Below are 20,667 nucleotides of genomic sequence, written 5' to 3'. Positions count from 1 at the left end.
ATTATATATACCTTATATACTTTTTGTCCTATTAGAATATAAACCCAATTGAAAATGTCCAATTTGGTAAGTTGATTGAAACTTGTTTTACTTAGAATTCTTCCTATGTTTATATCAGAATATTTAAATATTAGTATTACAACAATTTAAGAGAGTTTCTGATTCTCCAAGCTCATCTTAACTTACTGCATTTCTAAGAATTCATTCAGAGCTTGAGAGAATTTTCTTTCCAAAAGTTTGACTCAAATATGTTAAATTTATAAAAGAAATTTCAAATATTTGAAGATACTTAATTATCAAAGTATGCAAATGGCACCAAACATTATTCTAAGGACCCTCAAAAGTAGCTGCTAAGATTTGCTAGACTTAGGATAATAAGATTTGTCACTTAAATCCTGTTTTTTTTTTAGCTTTAATAAATCAAATATTAATTTTAGTAACCAATAGACTACCAGAATATGAAAAAATGTTTTCTAGAAATCATATGTAAGGATTAATGGTACTGTAAGATAAAAAGTTTCAAAGCAGATTAATTGAGTGGTACCAACCATTTGTATTATGGCTACATGCAACCTGGCTTCTTCTATTAGAACTTCATCTGTTGGGGATTCCTCTTGCTCTTTTCCATCTTTTGAAACATGGGAAGACTGATCATTACCAGACTGGATTTTAAAACATAAATAGATAAAGTATTAATTTAAAATATTGGGATCAGCAAGCATTACCTTCAACAAGGGTTCCAAAACTCAAATCAGAACTGCTGAAAGGATAGGCTGTGTAACTTGGATAATGTTTTACACATAAGAAACGCTGCTTTCATTGTAGTGAATTAATTTGTATTGATTTGAGAGATTTAGAAGCCAAATTCTTCTGCAGCCCTGTCTGTGTTTGGCAGTTCTCTGAAGCAGCCCATGTTTTCTGCTTCTTACTTACGTACACAGGGAGAGCTAGCTCAGGACTTCAACCTACTGGAAACATGTTGGCAAGGGCCGTTGGTTGATACACAACCAGCCAGTTAGTAAAGACACCCCTTCTCCCGATATTTGACAAATAATGCTGGATCTCCAAGACCACCTCTTCTGAGACAGAATTCAAAGAAAAGTCATTTCACCCAGATAGCAAAGCTAGCAATATCTCCCCTGTTTTCTGACATTTAGCTGACAGAATTAGGGTTTTTATAATAGACTGAAGCAAGAGAGGCAGACCAAAGGAGAGAAAGGAATAGCACTTTTTGCTAGGCATCAACTCACGGGAGTCACGTATTCCATCCTTGTTTTTTCTTCTACTAAGACCCAGTTAACACTTGTCAAAATTTTTTCTGTTTTAAACAAAGTTATTGTGTTCTGAATGATCTCCTGTATGTGCTGAAAGGCATTTTGCATGGCCATTTGTCTCGGGAGGGAAATAGCACACAGACCTATGACAAAAAAAGCAGGGGAATTAGGAGAGTACTGTGCAGACCCCTGGGGAAAACAAACAACATTGCATAATTATGGAGTGAAAACAGCCTAAACTGAGTGCTCAAACCTAACATTTTGCCCCAAAATTTTCCAAAAACTCACCCAAATATCTCTTTCCTTCTGGTTGTATAACAGCTTTATCAGATTTAACTGCTAAAGACATGACTACTTCAAGGCACCTAAGCAGTATTTCTAAGCGGCTACCCTTATCTTCTATAACTTACAGAAGGGCTGCGGAAACTATACAAATCACACCCCCAGAATCCAATTGGCCTCAGAATTCGCATTTTAACAAGTTTTCCAACTGTTTCTGATACTTAGTAAACTTTAAATGGCACTGTACTAGGCGTTTCTCAAATTTAACATCCCTGTTTCCTGGCCATCAAATGTCCATGTCCAAGATGTGTAGCACTTCGTACTTTTTTTTTGAGGCATGAATTATAAGACATGGCCATGAGGCCTGCTTACCAAAGGGAAGAATTTAACTAGTGAATGATCCTAGCCTCCTCACTTACAATCCCATCTCAATACAGACGCTCTCTCCTTGTAACTGCAAATGAAAAGTCTCAGAGGGGGTTAAAATGATTTCTTGATGTTTCAGTGATAGGACACTGTGTGCAACTGAAATTTGGGGGATTCGGAAAGGTCTGGTGGTATATTCTTCTCAAGGAATCAGATCTGTTCACTATGAGCCAAGGCAAAACTGCACCTGACTGCATGCTGAAGAGTTAGCAGTTGTGGATTTTAAATTCCCACGACTGAGACCAAAGAGAAAACTTACTCATCTTCCCAATTAGACTCTGCTCATGTGATGGGGCAAAAGCCACTCTCCAGGGGAAACATGAGTGTATGTGGGTCTCTTGGTGGCACCAATACACTTAAATGCACTCCTAGTGTTTAACATGACCCTGGGAGGGGTGGGTGCTGTGGCATTGTGGGTAAAGCCGCCATTGGTTGCTCCACTTCTGATCCAGCTCCCTGCTAATGTGCCTGGGAAAGTGGTGGAATATGGCCCAAGTCTTTGGGCCCCTGTGTCCATGCAGGAGACGTGGATAAAATTCCTGGCTTCTGGCTGCAGCCTGGCCTAGTCCTGAACACTGGGGCCATCTCTCTCTCTCCCTCTCTCTCTCTCTCTCTCTGCCTCACCTCCTCTGTAACCCTGACTTGCAAATAAATAAATAAATCTTAAAAAAAAAAAAAAAAAAAAAGATTGGCTGGCGCCGCGGCTCACTAGGCTAATCCTCCACCTTGTGGCGCCGGCACACCAGGTTCTAGTCCCGGTTGGGGCACCAGATTCTGTCCCGGTTGCCCCTCTTCCAGGCCAGCTCTCTGCTGTGGCAAGGGAGTGCAGTGGAGGATGGCCCCAGTGCTTGGGCCCTGCACCCCATGGGAGACCAGGAGAAGCACCTGGCTCCTGGCTTCGGATCAGTGCGGTGCGCCAGCTGCAGCGCGCCAACCGCGGCGGCCATTGGAGGGTGAACCAACGGCAAAAGGAAGACCTTTCTCTCTGTCTCTCTTTCTCACTGTCCACTCTGCCTGTCAAAAAAAAAAAAAAAGATGATCCTGGGAGAGTCTGAGGAGGAAACCTCTTAAATTAGACCACATGAATAGAACAGTATTTTGCCAAGTACCTGTTAAATTCATGCCACACAGGATGTCTAGAAAGTATGAGCAGTGATTCTGAGTGGATAAAGTTTTTTTTTTTAGATTTTATTTATTTATTAGACAGGTAGAGTTACAGACAGAGAGAGAGAGACAGAGAGAAAGGTCTTCCTTCTGTTGGTTCACTCTCCAAATGGCCGCAACAGCCGGAGCTGCACTGATCTGAAGCCAGGAGCCAGGTGCTTCTTCCTGGTCTCCTATACGGGTGCAGGGGCCCAAGCACTTGGGCCATCTTCTACTGCTTTCCCAGGCCACAGTAGAGAGCTGGACTGGAAGAGGAGCAACCGGGACTCAAACTGGTGTCCATATGGGATACCAGCGCCGCAGGCAGAGGATTAACCTAGTGTACCACAGCTCCGGCCCTGATAAAGTATTTGCCATATAATTTTTACTCTACAGCAAATTAAATAAAACTCTGAAATTGCTGATATAAACAGAGATGTACAGTAAAATCCTTTGTTGACCTCTGTTTTGAGTACCAGAGTAGGAGAAATCACAAGAAAGCATAAGAGAAATACAGATATTATATCCTGAGCAAGTAGAGCAGAGCGCTCTGGATCCCTTGGAATCAAAGAAAACTGGTGGAAAGGAAAGTGTGGACAACCCTCAGGGATCAACAGAACTTCCCTCATGCTCCCGTGTAGGAGCTTGCTCATCACGCACACTCTTTCTGCAAACAGGACAAACCCATAACAGGAAAACAGGAGAACTGGCAAAAACATGCCCCATCGCTGGCCCCACTTTCTCATCAGAGCCCTTGGCTTTGAGGTGGACAGACAGTGGGAACCCTGCAACAGTGTTCAGGAGGCACAGTTCCAGGAATGGCCTTATGGGTAATGCCGGAAGAATGCCTCTGGCTATTCCCCATTTAGAGAAAGCTCCTTCCACTCTCACTGAAACCTTCTGATGACAAGTTAGGTTTATCTAGGAAATCGGCATTCAGATAATAACGGCAAATGTTTCAGACATAGAAGGAAATCATCACCATATAAATTAGCAAATTGATTCTCTGGTGTATCTGTGAATATGTGAGTGTAGTGCGTGTAAACCTCCAGCGATCTGATGACTTCTAGATACTCTGACAAAATCGGGTCTCTGCACCAGCAAAGCTGAGGACCAGGCCATGGCTTACGGGACAATACTAAGGCCCTGCTCTAAGACTTTGCCTGGCCCTCCCCAGCTTCTCCCACTCGCCACGACCCACTGCTGCCAACGACCATACTCTGCATCTCCCTACGGACTGTTTCTATTTTATCAAGTTTACACCTTTTGTTACAAATAGCCTCGAATTCCTTCTCCAAAGCGGCAATTGGGCAGAGCTTGCTGACTGTCACCCGGTATGCACTCTCCCCTTCCTATTACCAGAGAATGAGTTCTGACTGCAAGCTTCCCTCCCCTACAGGTGCCTATGTGACTACAAGACCGTGACGAATGTGTGCATAGATTTCAAGAAAAATTTGCACCAAAATAAACTTGAGCTTTAATTCCATTTCCCACACACTTTTTGAAGGACCCTCGGCTATAACTCTGGGGTCATGCCTTTAAAAGGAAGCCCCCTGCCCTCCACTGGGGCCCTTCCCCGTTTCCTCTTTCTAGCTGTTTGCACTGTGGACTTGCTGGGAGTGAGCAGGTTTCAACCCTGCAGGCAAGGACTGAACACCCCCAAGAAGAGGGGGCAACAAAAGAACAGGAAGCCGTGAGCCTCCAGACAACCTTCTGAAGCTGAGGCATCTTACTCTGCTGGACTTTTGGGTGGAAGAAGGAAGGCCCTTCTGTCTTGTTTAAGCCTCTGTACATGTGGTTTCTATTAAACAGACTGAACCAATATCACCAATTAATAGGGCATCTAAAGAATGAATGATTTGGTCTTTTTTTAGAGATTTATTTTATTTATTTGAAAGATAAAGTTACAGAGAGACGTAGAGACAGAGAGAGAGGTCTTCCATCCGCTGGTTCACTCCCCAGATGGCCGCAATGGCCAGAGCTGCGCCAATCCGAAGCCAGGAGCCAGGAGCTTCTTCTGGGTCTCCCACATGGGTACAGGGGCCCAAGGATTTGGGCCATCTTCTACTGCTATCCCAGGCCAGAGCAGAGAGCTGGATCGGGAGAGGAGCAGCTGGAACTAGAACCGGCGCCCATATGGGATGCTGGTACTTCAGGCCAGGGGTTTAACCCACTGCGCCACAACGCTGGCTCCAAAGAATGAATGACTTTCTAAACCAACTCCTTGAGCACCATAAGACATGTCCCTCTGACCCCCAGAATTAACCTACTTGCATTTTCCTCCTGAGGTAATCAGTGAATGATACAAATACTTTACCTAATGTCCTGGCACACTGACTCATCATGTATGAATTTATGCCCATCGTCAATAAGGATATTACTTGTACGTAGAATACAAACTAAAAAACAAAGCACACAGAACAGAAACGTTAGACAAGTTCTCTGGAAGTAATTTTTGTCCAATTAATTACCAACAAAATTTTGTCTTCATCTACAATTTCTGTCCTCCCATTGATAAGTATGTTGAGACAATACGGCTGTTTTGTGGACATTGCTTGAACACAACACACAGGAGCAGAAATTCATTTTCAATCAGTACGAGTAAAAACAATAGATTGTGTAGATCCTGGGATAAGGACACTGAGAAAAGAGCTCTCCACAGCTGCTACTCTTGGCAACAGTCATGCAGAGCTGGCAAGGTGGCAGCCATTACAGGCCCGGATGTAGGAACACAGGCTGGAGAGAAATCCTAGCCACATCTGTGAGCCTTCCCTGCCAACAGCATTTATCACGGCTGCACGAGAAACTCTCAGAGCCGTCCATGGTGCGGCCCAGAAAGGCACTATGCAGAAGCAGAGACACAGCCACACTTGCAGGCCTTGGCTTTGCCATTTATGGTCATGTGATTTGGGGCCATTTAATCCCCCTGAGCCTGGGTGTCCTCCTTCACAGAGAAATGCAGTGATAACAGTGTTTCCTCCATAGCGCTGTCCCAGACTCAACGGGTGCCAACAGTCACCTGAAGAGCCTGTTACCTTACAGAGTCTCAGGCCTGGTGCTGTGGCATAGCAGCTAAGCCACCACCTGCAGTACTGGCATCCCATTTGGGCACAGGGTTCAAGTCCCAGCAGCTCCACTTCCAATCCAGCTCTCTGCTGGTGTGCCTGGGAAAGCAGCAGAAGACAGGCTAAGTTCTTGGGCCCCTGCACCCAGGTGGGAAATCCAGAGGAAGCTCCAGGCTCCTGGCTTCTGGCTTCGGATCAGCCCAAGCTCCGGCCGTTGTGGCCATCTGGTTAGTAAACCAGCAGATGAAAGATCTCTCTGTGTCTCTCCCTCTCTCTCTCACTCTCTAGCTCTACCTTTCCAATAAATAAATAAATAAATATATTTTTTTAAAAAGTACTCTACTCCTTGGACCTTCCGGGACAGAAAGAAAACAGCAAAAGAGAACCATCCTGAGCTAGAAAGCAGATAACATCAGGACTCGCCTGCCCTCCAGATTCCTTGGTGAGGGGGCAGGTCTTGTATTGTTCAAGTGGATTTTGCCCCTCTCAGGAGAAAGTGCGGGGTTTATCTGACTGGGAGATGGGATGAGGGGCAGGTCCTGAGGGCTTCTAGCAGTGTAGCCAGCTCATAGGGTCCTGCCTCATTTCAAGAAGTTAAATTTTTTTTTTTTTTTTGACAGGCAGAGTGGATAGTGAGAGAGAGAGACAGAGAGAAAGGTCTTCCTTTTGCCGTTGGTTCACCCTCCAATGGCCGCTGCGGCCGGCGCATCTCGCTGATCCGAAGCCAGGAGCCAGGTGCTTCTCCTGGTCTCCCATGCCGGTGCAGGGCCCAAGGACTTGGGCCACCCTCCACTGCACTCCCGGGCCATAGCAGAGAGCTGGCCTGGAAGAGGGGCAACCAGGATAGAATCCGGCGCCCCAACCGGGACTAGAACCCAGTATGCCGGCGCCGCAAGGCGGAGGATTAGCCTGTTAAGCCACGGCGCCGGCCTCAAGAAGTTAAATTTTAAAATTATCGTTGAAGACATATAAACATAGCTAGATCCTTGACTCAGCATTTGGTAAAGTCTTTCTTTCATTAGGATACTTGGCCAGTATTTCAGGTATCGTTGTAGCAACAGGGATTAGATGTTCTCTTTAAGCACATTATTTTTTCATGCTCTCTGCCAGCTATTTAAACATAGCATTTGTGTGCTAAGCAACATTTTGTTGAGCATTTATTAAGTATGGGATATTTCACTAATCATCATCTCAGTCCTCAACCGGAAACAGAGGCTAAGGCAAGGCTCAAGAACTTCCCCAAGGTTACCGGAATATGAACAGTGGAGACAAGGCTGGACCCCAGGTCTGTCCAAGACCCACAGCCATAATTACTACACGACTGTCGGTCCCTTTCACATTGTCAATATACATACGCTTTCCTCGGAGTTCCTTTCTACTTAAAAAAAAAAAAAGCACTATAAATCTAATTCAAAACCAGTTAACCTTATTATTGGGTGCTATGACATAAGTAAAAATGAATAAAACAAATCATCGTGAGACAAGAGCTCTCCCACCATGTGTGGTGCCTTCACTTTCTTTTCAGCCAGATTATAAACATCGGGAGCCAGGAGTATGCTGAAAACGCCTTTAATTCCAGACCAGGTGATAACAACTCCCCATCGCCAGTTGTACTCATAACTCCAGTACATCAAAATAGGGCTCACTAGGAAAACAGTAAGCAACCTGTGCAGAGAAAACGTTGCAAATAAAAACTCACACCGTGAGTAGTAAAGGTAGCGTTGAAACCATATACTCAATCTAAATTCCCATTTACATTTTTCAGTAGGGAGAAGACAATGCATTTTACTGAGAAGTCACTCATATTTTCTGAAACTAAATCCACTGTCTAAAGTTTGTATATTATACTCATCTTGAAAAATCAAAGAAGTTCTACCCAAATGCAAGGAATTATCAACAATCCTAGTGCACACAGTTTGGATGTTGGAAGTAGATTGCAGCTGGGAAACTTCTTCAAAGAACAATGACGGGGGCCGGTGCCGTGGCTCACTTGGTTAATCCTCCACCTGTGGCGCCAGCATCCCCATATGGGCGCCGGGTTCTAGTCCCGGTTGCTCCTCTTCTAGTCCAGCTCTCTGCTGTGGCCCTAGAGTGCAGTGGAGGATAGCCCAAGTGCTTGGGCCCTGCACCCACATGGGAGACCAGGAGGAAGCACCTGGTTCCTGCTTTCAGCTGCCCCCCACCCCCGCCCCCAGCCCTGGCTGTTGCGGCCATCTGGGGAGTGCATCAACGAATGGAATACCTTTCTCTCTCCCTCTCTCTCTCTCTCTCTCTGTAACTCTGTCTTCAAATAAATAAATAAATCTTGAAGAAGAGGGAGGAGGAGGAGAAGAAAAGGAACAAAGGAAAGAAGGAAGGAAGAGGGGGGAAAGAAAATGGCTAAGGAGATCATTATCTGTCCTAAAATTTAGACTCTCCTTCAAGAATCTGTACCAAGCGAAGTATCAGCACTATGCTTCAAATGATTTAGAGCAAATGAGTTTTCAGCAAAATAAAATCAGACATATTCTTAGCCTCAAAAAAAAAAAATAGAAACTGTATCAATTGCTCAGCTAGACACTGCACAAGTCAATTCAGAAAAGTCCCATCACTGGGAAACAGAAAATATGTAACTATGGCCTATGCTCTATGTAGTTGATTTGAGCAAACTCCTCTGCCTCACATTCAAACCTTTCCCAAAGCAACTCTTAAGCAACCTTTCCAGCTTTACTAAATAATCTTTCCCTAAAATATCACCAAGTCCAGCGCCAGTGCCATGGCACAGCAGGTAAAGCCTCTGCCTGTGGCACCAGCATCCTATATGGGTGCCAGGTTCGAGTCCCAGGTGCTCCACTTCCAATCCAGTTCCCTGCTAACGAGCCTCGGAAATCAGCAGAGGATGTCCCAAGTGCTTGGACCCCTGCACCCACATGGGAGACCGGAATAAGCTCCTGGCTCTGGGCTTCAGCTCTGGCCACTGCAGCCATCTGGGGAATGAACCAGCAGATGGAAGATCCCTCTATCTAGCTTGCTCTCGCTCTAACTCTGCCCTTCAAATAAATAAATCTTTAAAAATACATATCATTGAGTCCAGCCAGAAAGAATAGTCATGTAAGTCATTTCCTGATATCAAAAGCAGACTGAAGTCAGTCTACCTGGATTAAATTTAGGCTTTCCCTTTACAAACTATGTAAACTTAAGCAAGTCATTTAGCCTCTTTGTTCCTTGGCTTCTTTTTCTGTAAAACGAAGGTGATAATAATAACTGTACTTGCCTCAAAGGATTGTGGTGAATCTTCAACTAAATTAATCAGCACTCAGGGCTTAGAATGATGCTTTGAGTGTAGTCAGCACTCAAGACATAATCATGGTTATATACAATAGATTTGTGTCTCAGTACCTAATCATCAGAAGTGGTTATTAAGTCTGTGCCTTCCCATTTCTTTGTTTTGGCGCACCCTCTCTGAAAAGTTTGTCTCAACAAGTCACTCACGGAGAGGCCACCCATGCTTCGAGAGCCCACTTAAAGGTGAGTCCATCCATTAAATCCTCTCCCCTGGTGAGGTGGAGACAAGTCCAGCCATATGGCCTTGGGCAAGGGGTTTAGCTTTTCTTTGACAATCTTGTCGTCTATGAGATGGAGACAATAGCTCTTACATCCTAGTGTATGAACATGAAGATGACATGAGATCATGGATGGGTAGCTGAGTCAAACAATGTACAAAAAGCTGTGTATTTTTCCTTAAACTCTGACTAGTCTCAGCGTGCACATGGGTTCCCATGGCAGAGAGCAATGCAGACTTTCAAAGTAAATAATTCAGTTTTCTTGTCATTCAAAGGGTTCTTTTAATCTGGTTTTACCTGTGCAAATAGTCAACTCAACGTTTCCTGTAAAGAGTGGTTTATCCTGTTTCACAAGATGTTTAGCCCTGCCCCCACTCCTCAGATGGGTGTAGGAGGAAATTAACATGACTCCTGGCGTCAGGGCCAACGTGGCAAACAGTTGTCTATCCAGTTAGGTATCTTGAACTACTTGGTTAGAACTTTGGCCCCTGTTTTTAACACATCACTCAGAAGTGTTCTTGGTCTACTTTTCTCAGGCCAGTGCACAGTGATTCCTAGGATTGCCTGACTGTCTCCCCCTGCAGAACTCCTGAAGTCTGTGACCACACCCATCTGATCCTAGGTCTGTATGGGCTCCTATGCTATGCTCAATTACAGGGACACTTGGAGACCGCTCTGGAAAACTTAATCTTCTGAATTCCCCACAGAGAAGAAAATAAGGTCTGGACTCCCTCCACATCACATACAGACTACGTAGGGATCGAAGGGACTGTCCGAGGCCTATTTTCCATTTACCCATGCTAACCTACCATTTCTACTCAGTAGCACTAGCCTTGTATCGACCGTTGCTCAGCTCATTCCATTAAGCTTGTGTTTTCTCAGCATCCAAGAAGTGGTGAAGGTGAAGTGGCCTCTCCACCCTTGTCTCAACCACCTCTCATCTCTCTACTTTCAGCAAAGGTTCTACAGCCTCTTCTCTTCCTGTTTGTCATATTATCCATCACCTATACTATGGTTAAAATAAAAACATACAATGATCCTAATCTACCAAGCTTGCCTTCTGATAAGGAAAAAAGACTGCTTTTATTTATTTATTTTTTTAAAGACTGCTTTTAGAATTTAGCAAAATATTCTCTTCCTTAGCAAAATTTGGCTTTTAGGACTGTTATCTCATTGTGAGTTTGCAAAAATATGTGAAAGTCAAGAGCTAAATATGGACCCTTTATTTCTTTTTCTTTTTTTTCTTTTTTTTTTTCTTTGACAGGTAGAGTCATAGACAGTAAGAGAGAGAGAGACAGAGAGAAAGGCCTTCCTTCCGTTGGTTCACTCCCCAAATGGCCGCAACGGCTGGCGCTGCGCCAATCCGAAGCCAGGAGCCAAGTGCTTCCTCCTGGTCTCCCATGCAGGTGCAGGGCCCAAGGACTTGGGCCATCCTCCACTGCACTCCCAGGCCACAGCAGAGAGCTGGACTGGAAGAGGAGCAACCAGGACTAGTACCCGGTGCCCATATGGGATGCCAGCGCCACAGACAGAGGATTAACCAAGTGAGCCATGGTGCCGGCCTGGACCCTTTATTTCAGCATTCCATTTAAAATCCTAATTCTCCCTCTTTGGGCTGTATTGAGAAAAGGTCATATATGGAGTGGTGCAAAAATTAACAACACGTAAACATATTACAGAAAGAGCATCCCCAATATAGTGGATGCTGTGGTGTTCCATCCAGGCACCTTCTTCAGAGTTCACATATCCATCCCTCTTCTAATAGGAATTTAAAGTTTTCAGTCACAGCAGACGTTTGGTGCAGTGGTTAAGACACCACATGGTATGCCCACATCCCACATCAAAGTGCCTGTGTTCAAGTCCCAGCTCTGCTTCTGATACCAACTTCCTGCTAGTGCACACCTTGGGAGGGAGTCATTGATGGCTGAAGTACTTGGGGAGTGAAGTAGCAAATAAAAGATCCTCTCCCTCCCTCCCTTTCTAATAAATAAATGAAATTTTAAAAATGAAAACAAAATTTTAAGTAGAGTCTCATGGATCCAGTCCCTCGTGGCACATTGCTCTGAGCCCTAGGAACCAGCCTCACTCAGAGCTGTTCCCCTCTCAAGGGACAGCCCTTGGCCAATGGTTGCATGATGCAGGAATACAAAAGACTGTCCCCTTGTCTCAATGTGGGACAATTCCAAAGGACTGTCCTAACTCCACAGCTCTACATAGATCAGCTGAGGCCTTAGCTGAAAGTGTGCTATGGGGTTAGCTTCTCCCTCTGCCCCAACATCAGCCTTCCCCTATTGCCCAACAAATCTGCCCACAACTCTCAAAACTCTCCCTCTCAGATTCTGTTTCCAGGAAGCTCAATCCAGCACAGAGCAGACATTCTACAGAACCCCACAACTTGGGGCTGGTACTGTGGCACAGTCAGCATCCCGTGTGTCTATTCAAGTCCCAGCTGCTCTACTTCTGATTCAGCTTCCTGCTAATGAGCCTGGGAAAGCAGCAAAAGATGGCCCAAGTACTTGAGCCCTGCCACCCATGTGGGAGACCCAGAGGAAGCTCCTGGCCCAGCCTCAGTCATTGCAGCCATTAGGGAAGTGAACCAGCAGATGGAATATATCTCTCTGTGTGTCTATAACTCTGCTTTTCAAATAAAAATTAACAAAAAAGAACCCCACAACTAGCTATGAAGTCTTGAATATATCATTTAAGCATCCTTTATGAAGTGTGCATCTCTGTATGTAACAATTGTTTCTATCACTGTCTTATTCCGCCAAATAGATTGTAAACTTCTTGAAGAGACATAGTGAGTCTTAACCATCTCTTTGAACCCTGCGATTTCAAACAGGAAATCCTATTTGTGTTCACATAGATAGACTTTCAAGTTTTATACGCAGTCACATCCATTAACAGATTAGTAACAATTTTCTGTTAGGCTTAAAAATATACACATCAAGGGTAAATGACTATATAAAAAGAAAGTACAAGATTCTCTTGTCTACAATTCACACTCCTCAGTTGGGTATTTTAGCTGTTTGTACCTTTTCATTGCTATGGATATCACTCCAATGAAGCCCTTTTGAGTAAATCATTGTCTACATTTAAAAAAAATAGCAGCTCATTGTCTACAATTAAAAAAAATAGCAGCTTTACTGAGGTATACAGACGCACATACTTAGCACATCCTCAGGAAGGGTGTGATGGTTAATGTTAGGTGTCAGCTTGACTGGGATTTAGGAATTCCTAAAGACGTGGTAAAGCGTCACTGTGAGGTGTGTCTGTGAAGTTGCTCCCAGAGGAGCTTGGAGTGTAAGTGAACCAAGTAGGGAAGATCTATGCTTCACGTGGGCAGGCACCCTACAATTCCCAGGGTCCCAGAAAGAAAAAAAATTTTCACATAACTGGCCCTCTAACCTGCTCCCTTGCTCTCCTCTCTGCTTCAGTGACAAAGGCCTCCTTGCTGCTTCTGCCAACCAATCCCTCCCTTAGGACCTGCACACTCACGAATTTCCTGCCTAAAAAACTCCCCTGGCTATCTGCCCGGCTCCCTGAAGCCTTTAACATCTTCATACAAATGTCACTGTCTCAATGGAGCCACCCTGACCATAAATATAAATGCACAAAACATGTTTAAAGATGTTGAGACAGAGTCAGAGGGAAGGCAAGCTGGCTGCTGACTTGTCAGCTGGATAGGAATAGCAGGCAGGCACCAAACTGAGACCCAACATGGCACAGTGGGGGTGCAGGTGGCAGGTAGGTCTGTGCATACATCCCTCTGTGTGACAGTGACTACTGAGCTGCAGGTGGTACCTTCAGAATCAGCAGAGGCTGGGAGAACATTGTATCAGGTAAGCTCCCTTGGCCAGTATCCTGGTGGAAATGGCAGTATTTTTGGAGACATTCTTATGAAACCTTATGGAAGACACCATTACCACTGGTGGTAGGCAACCTCGTTCTGGAAGACATGTGCTCAGAGGCAGGTTCAAACCTGCTCTGCCTTTGTAAGTTGAGTGACAGTAGGCAAGTTTAAGCTCTCTGAGCTTTGTCTGGAATGATGCAGTAACAGCTACCTAACAAGACTGCATTCATATCAGTGACATATTATCGTTCCTGGTAAGTGCTTAGTAAATGGCCTTATCATAGTTACTGATCATAATAAATGAGGCCTTATCGTAGTTACTGATCATAATAAATGAGGACACAACGAAAATGTTCAGACCCATTCATCTGGTCAAATAGTGCTCAGAACCGCCTAGAGAACGTGTTCCACTGTTTCCTGGCTCTCCTCTCCAGAGATTAATCCACAGATTGGGATGGGTCCGTGAATTTGCATTTCTATGTAGGCCATGGACAATGTCAATGCTGCTGGTCTCTGCCCTCTTGTTTTATGGATGAAACCTTGATAAATAAACACTTTCCTCAAGTCAAATAGCAGGCGATTGCAAGGCCTTGACAACAAGGCAGGTTTCCTGACTTAACACCCAAAGCTCATTTTGTTATCCCCTGTGCTTTCCAATGCTAATTCTGGGCTTGAGAACCGAAATTCTTTAAAAAATCTCTGAAATGTAATTCTTACCTTACAAAGTTTACTGTTGCAAATAAGATGGACATAAAAACCACAGTGTGAAAGCCAAAATATTTTGTTTCTCCACATCCAATCACGATGCCAAAGAAAGTGTATATTAAATGTTGGTACACAGATGACAACATCACTAAGAACCTAGGATAAATTAAAAAAGAAAAATGACAATTTAAGCAGTGGAAAATATGCTTTAAATATTTTTCCATTTCACATAAAAGCACATATCTTGTATCTACCACTCTCCTCTAAATAGGAGTGCTCCCCTTGGGGCCGGCGCCGCAGCTCACTTGGCTAATCCTCTGCCAGCGACGGCACCTCAGGGTTCTAGTCCCCTCTCCTGGGACTCTCTCTTACAGGTCACTGGGTAAGTATGTGTGCCCCCAAAACCATCTCCTTACAGATGATCTCAAGAAAAAGCCATGTTTTAGTTTGCAGACACAAGCCGTGTTCTCGTATACAGCATTACACCAGTCAAGTAGAAGGTTTGACTCTAGGTGATTCCTATCTCTTGCTTCATGGAGTCCTACATAGAAAAGATGGGAGTGGGAGGGCCGAAAATTCTAGCACTTGTTTTTCTGTGAATTCAGAAGTCACGAAATAACCGAGTTGAATACTCTTTTAAAAATCTCTCCACAGGACCTGAAAAATGCCTTACATATAACCAGATTCAAATAAAAACATAATTATTCACATTTATCGTTAGTTTCTTATACAGTATGTCTGCCACTTCATAGTAAGTATCTTCTGAGGAGGGACTCATTTCCATAACCCCAAACCTAAAATGTAACATCCAGGCCACAGCAGACATTTTGAGAAAGGGTTGGTTGAGTGGGTGAAACAATAAAAATTAAGTGAATAGAATGTGTAATTTACAATGAAGCTTACAGACAGAGTGACTAAGCCCAGGAAACCGTGCAAATTCAGAAACACCACCACGCGCACCTGTTCTATAAACCAGCTGCTCCTAAACGAATGGATTTTAAAAGCCAATAACACTTTATCGACATGCACACAAAACTGGAATAGTTACAGGTGCCAACTTATTTTATTTTGCCAAGTAGGAAAAAAAAAGGACCATCTTATATCCCTGAAATTTCATAACAGGAAGGACATCTTGGACAGCAAAATAGGAAGGATGTAATTTCAGAATAACGGGTAGTTCTTCCAATTAAATAAATCAATTTTCATGGAAAAATTTGAGATTGTGGTTTACTTCTCTCATGTCAATATTTGTTCTCATCCAATGAGAGGATTCTTACAACTCAGTGAACTGAGATTTGGTATCCAATAATTCTGAAATAATTCTGTAATTCAGCATAGTCTTTCAGAGAATTACTACTGTATTTTTCTGTGAAGACAGCAAATGAACTTGCCTGTGTCCAGAGACAGCCATGGGACATCTCACCTCACCAGGTGGAAAGGGTAGGTGAGAGCTGTTCTGGTGTTGCATCTCTGGTATTTTTCCTTCCCAGATTAAGAATACTGTCATTCAAGTATCTTAAGAAGGAAACAAAGGGCTGGCACCGAAGCTCAACGGCTAATCCTCCGCCTGCGGCGCCAGCACCCTAGGTTCTGGTCCCCGTTGGGGTGCCGGATTCTATCCCGGTTGCTCCTCTTCCAGTCCAGCTCTCTGCTGTGGCCCGGAGTGCAGTGGAGGATGGCCCAAGTTCTGGGGCCCTGCACCCAATGGAGACCAGGAGAAGCACCTGGCTCCTGGATTTGGATCAGCACGGTGCACCAGCCGCAGTGTGCTGGCTGCAGCGGCCATTGGGGGGTGAACCAACGGAAATGGAAGACCTTTCTCTCTGTCTCTCTCTCTCACTGTCCACTCTGCCTGTCAAAAAAAAAAAAAAAAGGAAACAAAGGGGGAAACTCTTTTTTTTTTTAATTTCCACAATTCAAAGTAATAAAATAATTAATATTGATAACTTTTTGTACCTTAAATTCTTTTTAAATATAACTGGTAGCAAAATTAACAATTTTAAAGATGAAAAAACTTAATGGGAGTTTTATTAATGTCCACAAAGGAAGGGCTTTTTTTTTCTTTAAAGATTTTATTTATTTATTTGAAAGTCATAGTTACACAGAGAGAGGAGAGGCAGATAGAGAGAGAGAGGTCTTTCATCCACTGGTTCATTCCCCAACTGATTGGCCACAATGACCGGAGCTGAGCCGATCTGAAGCCAGGAGCCAGGAGCTTCTTCCGGGTCTCCCACGCGGGTGCAGGGGCCCGAGGACTTGGGCCATCTTCTACTGTTATCCCAGGCCATAGCAGAGAGCTAGTTTGGAAGTGGAGCAGCCAGGTCTCGAACTGGCACCCATATGGGATGCCGGCGCTTCAGGCCAGGGCATTAACCCACCGTGCCACAGCGGCAGCCCCAAGGAAGGACTTTTTAAGCCCCAAATTTCTTTCTATGAGATTCCAAATACACAGCAGGTAACTTACTTCGTAATTATGAACTCCATCCTTGGTTTAAAGCTTAAGGAATCCAAATTCAGTCCAACAGTGATTAAAGCAACAATGCCTGACATTCCGAAAAATTCCACTGGGGAGAAAAAAAAATAAATGAGTAAAACTAAATGCATTCAGATCTGCATACTGAGACACTTAATCTTGACTAAAGAAACTTGGGAGCAGTATTTTTTGGAAGGCTGCCTCAAGGGATTGTCTTCACACTGTAGACCAGGGGTTGGCAGACTTGTCTGTAAAGGTCCACATTGGTAAATCGTCGGTGGACCACCCAGCACCTGTGTCAACTCTGCAACCCGGCTGCTGCGCAAAAGCAGCCACAGGTAACCTGCAAAGAAACGAGTGCCCCATACAATTTTACTCACAGACACTGAAACCTGAACTTACATCCTTTCCACAAGCCACAGAATATTTTCTTTAGTTTTGTTTCAAACCATTTTAAAATAGAAAAACCATTCCTAGTCAGCAGGCTACCAAGCCCTGCTGTAGGCTGCCCTTGAGGACAGGGAGTTGTGAACCACGCTCAGCAGGTCAACAGCGACGGCACTGCCTGAAGCCTGATTTTCTTTCGCTTAGACCTCCCTAATTAAAGCTGTACTTTGCTGGACTCTAAACAAATGCGTGAATAGTGTAAACACCAGCAGTCCTAGACTGCAGCGTGTTCAACCAGCACGTTGCCAACGTCAGGCAGAGAGGAAACGAAAGAACAGGAAAGGCAGCATGGCAGAGTTTTGGAGCAGGGCAGAGCTGGGTGCTCAAGGAACGTGTCCTCCCATCTCCCTTCGTATCCTTTGTCCTGCAGAATAGGTGTGGAACAACAAGCCTCATCTAGCTCTCGTGAAGATTAACTTAGATCACATTTAAAGTGCCTGGCACATTTGTAAAGCAATGACTAAATGGTAGTTATTATTAGGCTAGTGTTTTTCTCTATCAATTGCCTACTAACCTTGTAGATCTTACATTCCACAGCTATTAAATGTTTAATTAAATGCCTTCATAGAATCAGCTAAAAATATTTTATGGTGCTGTTCAGTTAGCACAAAATAATCAGACCTCTTAATTCTGAAATACATTTGGATAAACAGTTGATTTTAACTGAATAGAGCTCAACTGATGAACTTGGTTGCATATCTGAATGAAAACATAAAGAATCCCTCCTGTTTCGTTAGATGACTGCCCTATCCCAACTGGAAAAGTGGCATTTGAGGATCAGGAGGCTTCTAATATGCAAATAATGCTACAAGATTTAGGAAACCCATTCAGCCCTCTGCCTTCAATTCACAGAAGCACCTACATATTTTCCACGAAAAGGGGAAAGGAACAAACACTTTTTTACTGCTCTACCTTGAGCCCTGTAGTGGGCTGGTAAATGTTTAAAACCAGCTCCCTGGAGGTAAAACAAAAACAAAAAATTTTCATCTGCGTATCTTTCCGTTTCCATGGTGTAAGAATTCCCCCAAGATACCAACCATGATGTCACTAGAACCTAGAGTTGAGAAAGATGTGCATAACCAACTTTCGCAAGCCAGAAGGAGTTGCCTGCAACACACCGCCAGATAATACATATCATCTCATCAATGCCTGCAGTACTTTCTGAAAAATTGTATCACACTTATAGCTGAAGAAACTGAAGCTTAGAGAAGTCAAGTGGTCTTCCAACGTCGCTAAGCAGATAAACGGTGCCCCCATGATTTGAACTCTGGTCTGCCTACCCAAAAGGTCTTCAAGGACCATCGTCAGCTTATTCAGTCAACACGTGTTCAACAGCTACTGGGTATGTCCAAGCCCTGAATCTAGCTGAGGGGAGGTGGAAAAGAGAACAGGAGACAGATGGGTAAGCCAGAGCCTCCAGCTCAAGGAACTCAGCGTCTAGTAAAGAGATAGCCTGATTCAGCTTTTAGGTTTTCTTCAGACTTTTAAGGCATCCTAAGAGCTTCACAGGGGAAAGAAATGGAGAGAGTTTTCAGTGAGTCATTTCTACAATTGCACTGATTCAGGACATTGCACTGTGAGTGACACTGAGGTAGCAATTTGTCTGAAGAGGAAGCAGTGCCTTTGGGTAACTGATGGTGAAAAGAGGGGTAATTAGCCTCTTGCTGGCACCTGAGGTCTCTCACAGATAGGAGCTGCTTCCCTGTATGAGCCGAGAGCAAAGGCAGACTTCCATGCTCGGGCCCTGGGTATCGTGGATCATGGGAACTGGTTACCTCCATCAGGCCTGCTAACATGCTCATTCACAATTTCACTGGGCTGAATACTGAAGATGGTCCACCACTGCTGGGTACTCTTACTCCTGCTTCTCTTCCAGACACAGATATACCCCATTTCTCCCTCTCTGTTCCTGTCTCCTAGCCTCAGATAAGCATCACTGTTTTTACAGTCTCCTCAGTGTGGTACCCATGGAATTCAGAGCGGCAACGAGCAGTGTTGACTCCTCTTCTTGGGCTTTGCCTCTGACTGTATATAAGGTCGAAGGGTAGGGCTCACAACAGAATAAGGAATAACCACAGAGAGGAATGCCAAGGAGGAGGGGCATGGAGTGGAAACAAAAAGAACGTTCAGAGACCAGGAGCGAGCTAGAGATTCCCATCTAAATAATTGTTATCCAAGAATTAACAGAAAATCATAGTACAGCAATAAGACTATGACAAGACACATGAAGGGGTCACAAAAAGAGAGACGTTGTTAGGAAGAAGTCACCGGATTTAAGGTCATAGGGAAATATGAAGTCTAAAGACAGCATTTCTTAGTATTTGTTTCTGCCTTACCAACGAAGAAGGTCATGTACACCATTGAAAAGCAAAGAATGACGTTAGTCAGCGTATTGCTAAAAAGGTCAGTCAGTATGAACTGGATGATTCGTGCACACCAGTATCCACAGATTATACTTCCAAAGATGTCCAAGACGAGTCCCATGACTACGTGCAACTCTGAAAACAAAAGAAAATAACAAACAAAAGAAACTGAGCTGTAACTCTGGTGTCTGTTTATGGCACTTCGGCCTGCTCTTGAGAGTTTGAGCTCTTCAGCAGAAGAGTGTCCCATTCTCTCCGAAGACCTTTCCCTTACAGTCTACAGCTGGGTCTTTATCCATGGGCATAGAGTCAAATGTCCTCTGGGAGGCAGGCAGGAATAACAAACATGAGAACCCTGTGACAAACTGGAAAGTGAATGTCCAAACAGAAGACATACAAATTCAGTTTTTTTTAATAAACTACAGCAGGAACAAGAAAACCACATTCAAGGTTCCTGCCAACCTGCAGTCAGTTTGTGACCTGTGCTCCCAGCCCAAGAGAATTTGGGAAGTGAATAGGAGAAATTTTCACTAGAAATTTTTGCAATAACTAAGGACACCAGTAGTAGTTAGTGAACATCAGTGTAGTGCCAAATGACAAGGTCCTAAATGACAAAAATTGTCCCACTCCTAAATGTCTACACCTCTCATAGAAAAGCACTTCATACTTCTCCTTATCTAATAATATTTTTTCTCCTTTTTAAACTTTAAAGTTTATTTTCATTTTTATTTGAAAGGCAGAGAGATAGAGACAGAGAAAGATCTTCCATCCACCAGTCCACTCTCTGAATGTGCACGATGAGCCAGAGATGGAGCAGGCCAAAACGAGGAGGCTGAAACAATCCAGGTCTCCCCCAGAAACATATTAGGAGGACGCCTTTTCCTCCCTCATTCTGTGATTACCACCACCATCCCCCACCCCTTACTTTTCTATTAGTATCACATCTGGAAACCTAGCAAGGAAACTCTTTCCATATCCTAGTGAGCTTTAGCCAGCGGAATCCAGTGGTCACTTGGAGGGCCTGACTGGTCAGTTCTACATGAACCACTCTGCTTTCACCCTCACACCCAAGTCCAGGGTCAAGCCTGTTACCA

General features: G+C 44.1%; 1 protein-coding gene across 1 annotated transcript in view; it reads right to left on the bottom strand.

Moving 5' to 3' along the window:
- Nucleotides 1-20,667, bottom strand: part of SLC9C2 (solute carrier family 9 member C2 (putative)) — an 80,290-nt gene that overhangs the window by 40,402 nt on the left and 19,221 nt on the right. The window contains exons 6-12 of the mRNA XM_062193842.1: nucleotides 19,547-19,708; nucleotides 16,755-16,854; nucleotides 14,303-14,446; nucleotides 7,687-7,855; nucleotides 5,443-5,524; nucleotides 1,251-1,417; nucleotides 549-647 (exon numbers count right to left, since the gene is read on the bottom strand). Of these exons, the coding sequence (XP_062049826.1) occupies nucleotides 549-647; nucleotides 1,251-1,417; nucleotides 5,443-5,524; nucleotides 7,687-7,855; nucleotides 14,303-14,446; nucleotides 16,755-16,854; nucleotides 19,547-19,708 (923 nt within the window). The remainder of the gene's footprint in view (nucleotides 1-548; nucleotides 648-1,250; nucleotides 1,418-5,442; nucleotides 5,525-7,686; nucleotides 7,856-14,302; nucleotides 14,447-16,754; nucleotides 16,855-19,546; nucleotides 19,709-20,667) is intronic.

The sequence above is a fragment of the Lepus europaeus genome, chromosome 5, assembly GCF_033115175.1.
Source record: "Lepus europaeus isolate LE1 chromosome 5, mLepTim1.pri, whole genome shotgun sequence".
Taxonomy (NCBI): domain Eukaryota; kingdom Metazoa; phylum Chordata; class Mammalia; order Lagomorpha; family Leporidae; genus Lepus; species Lepus europaeus.
The sequence above is the reverse complement of the archived record's forward strand: the minus strand, read 5'-3'. Positions and strand labels throughout refer to the sequence as shown.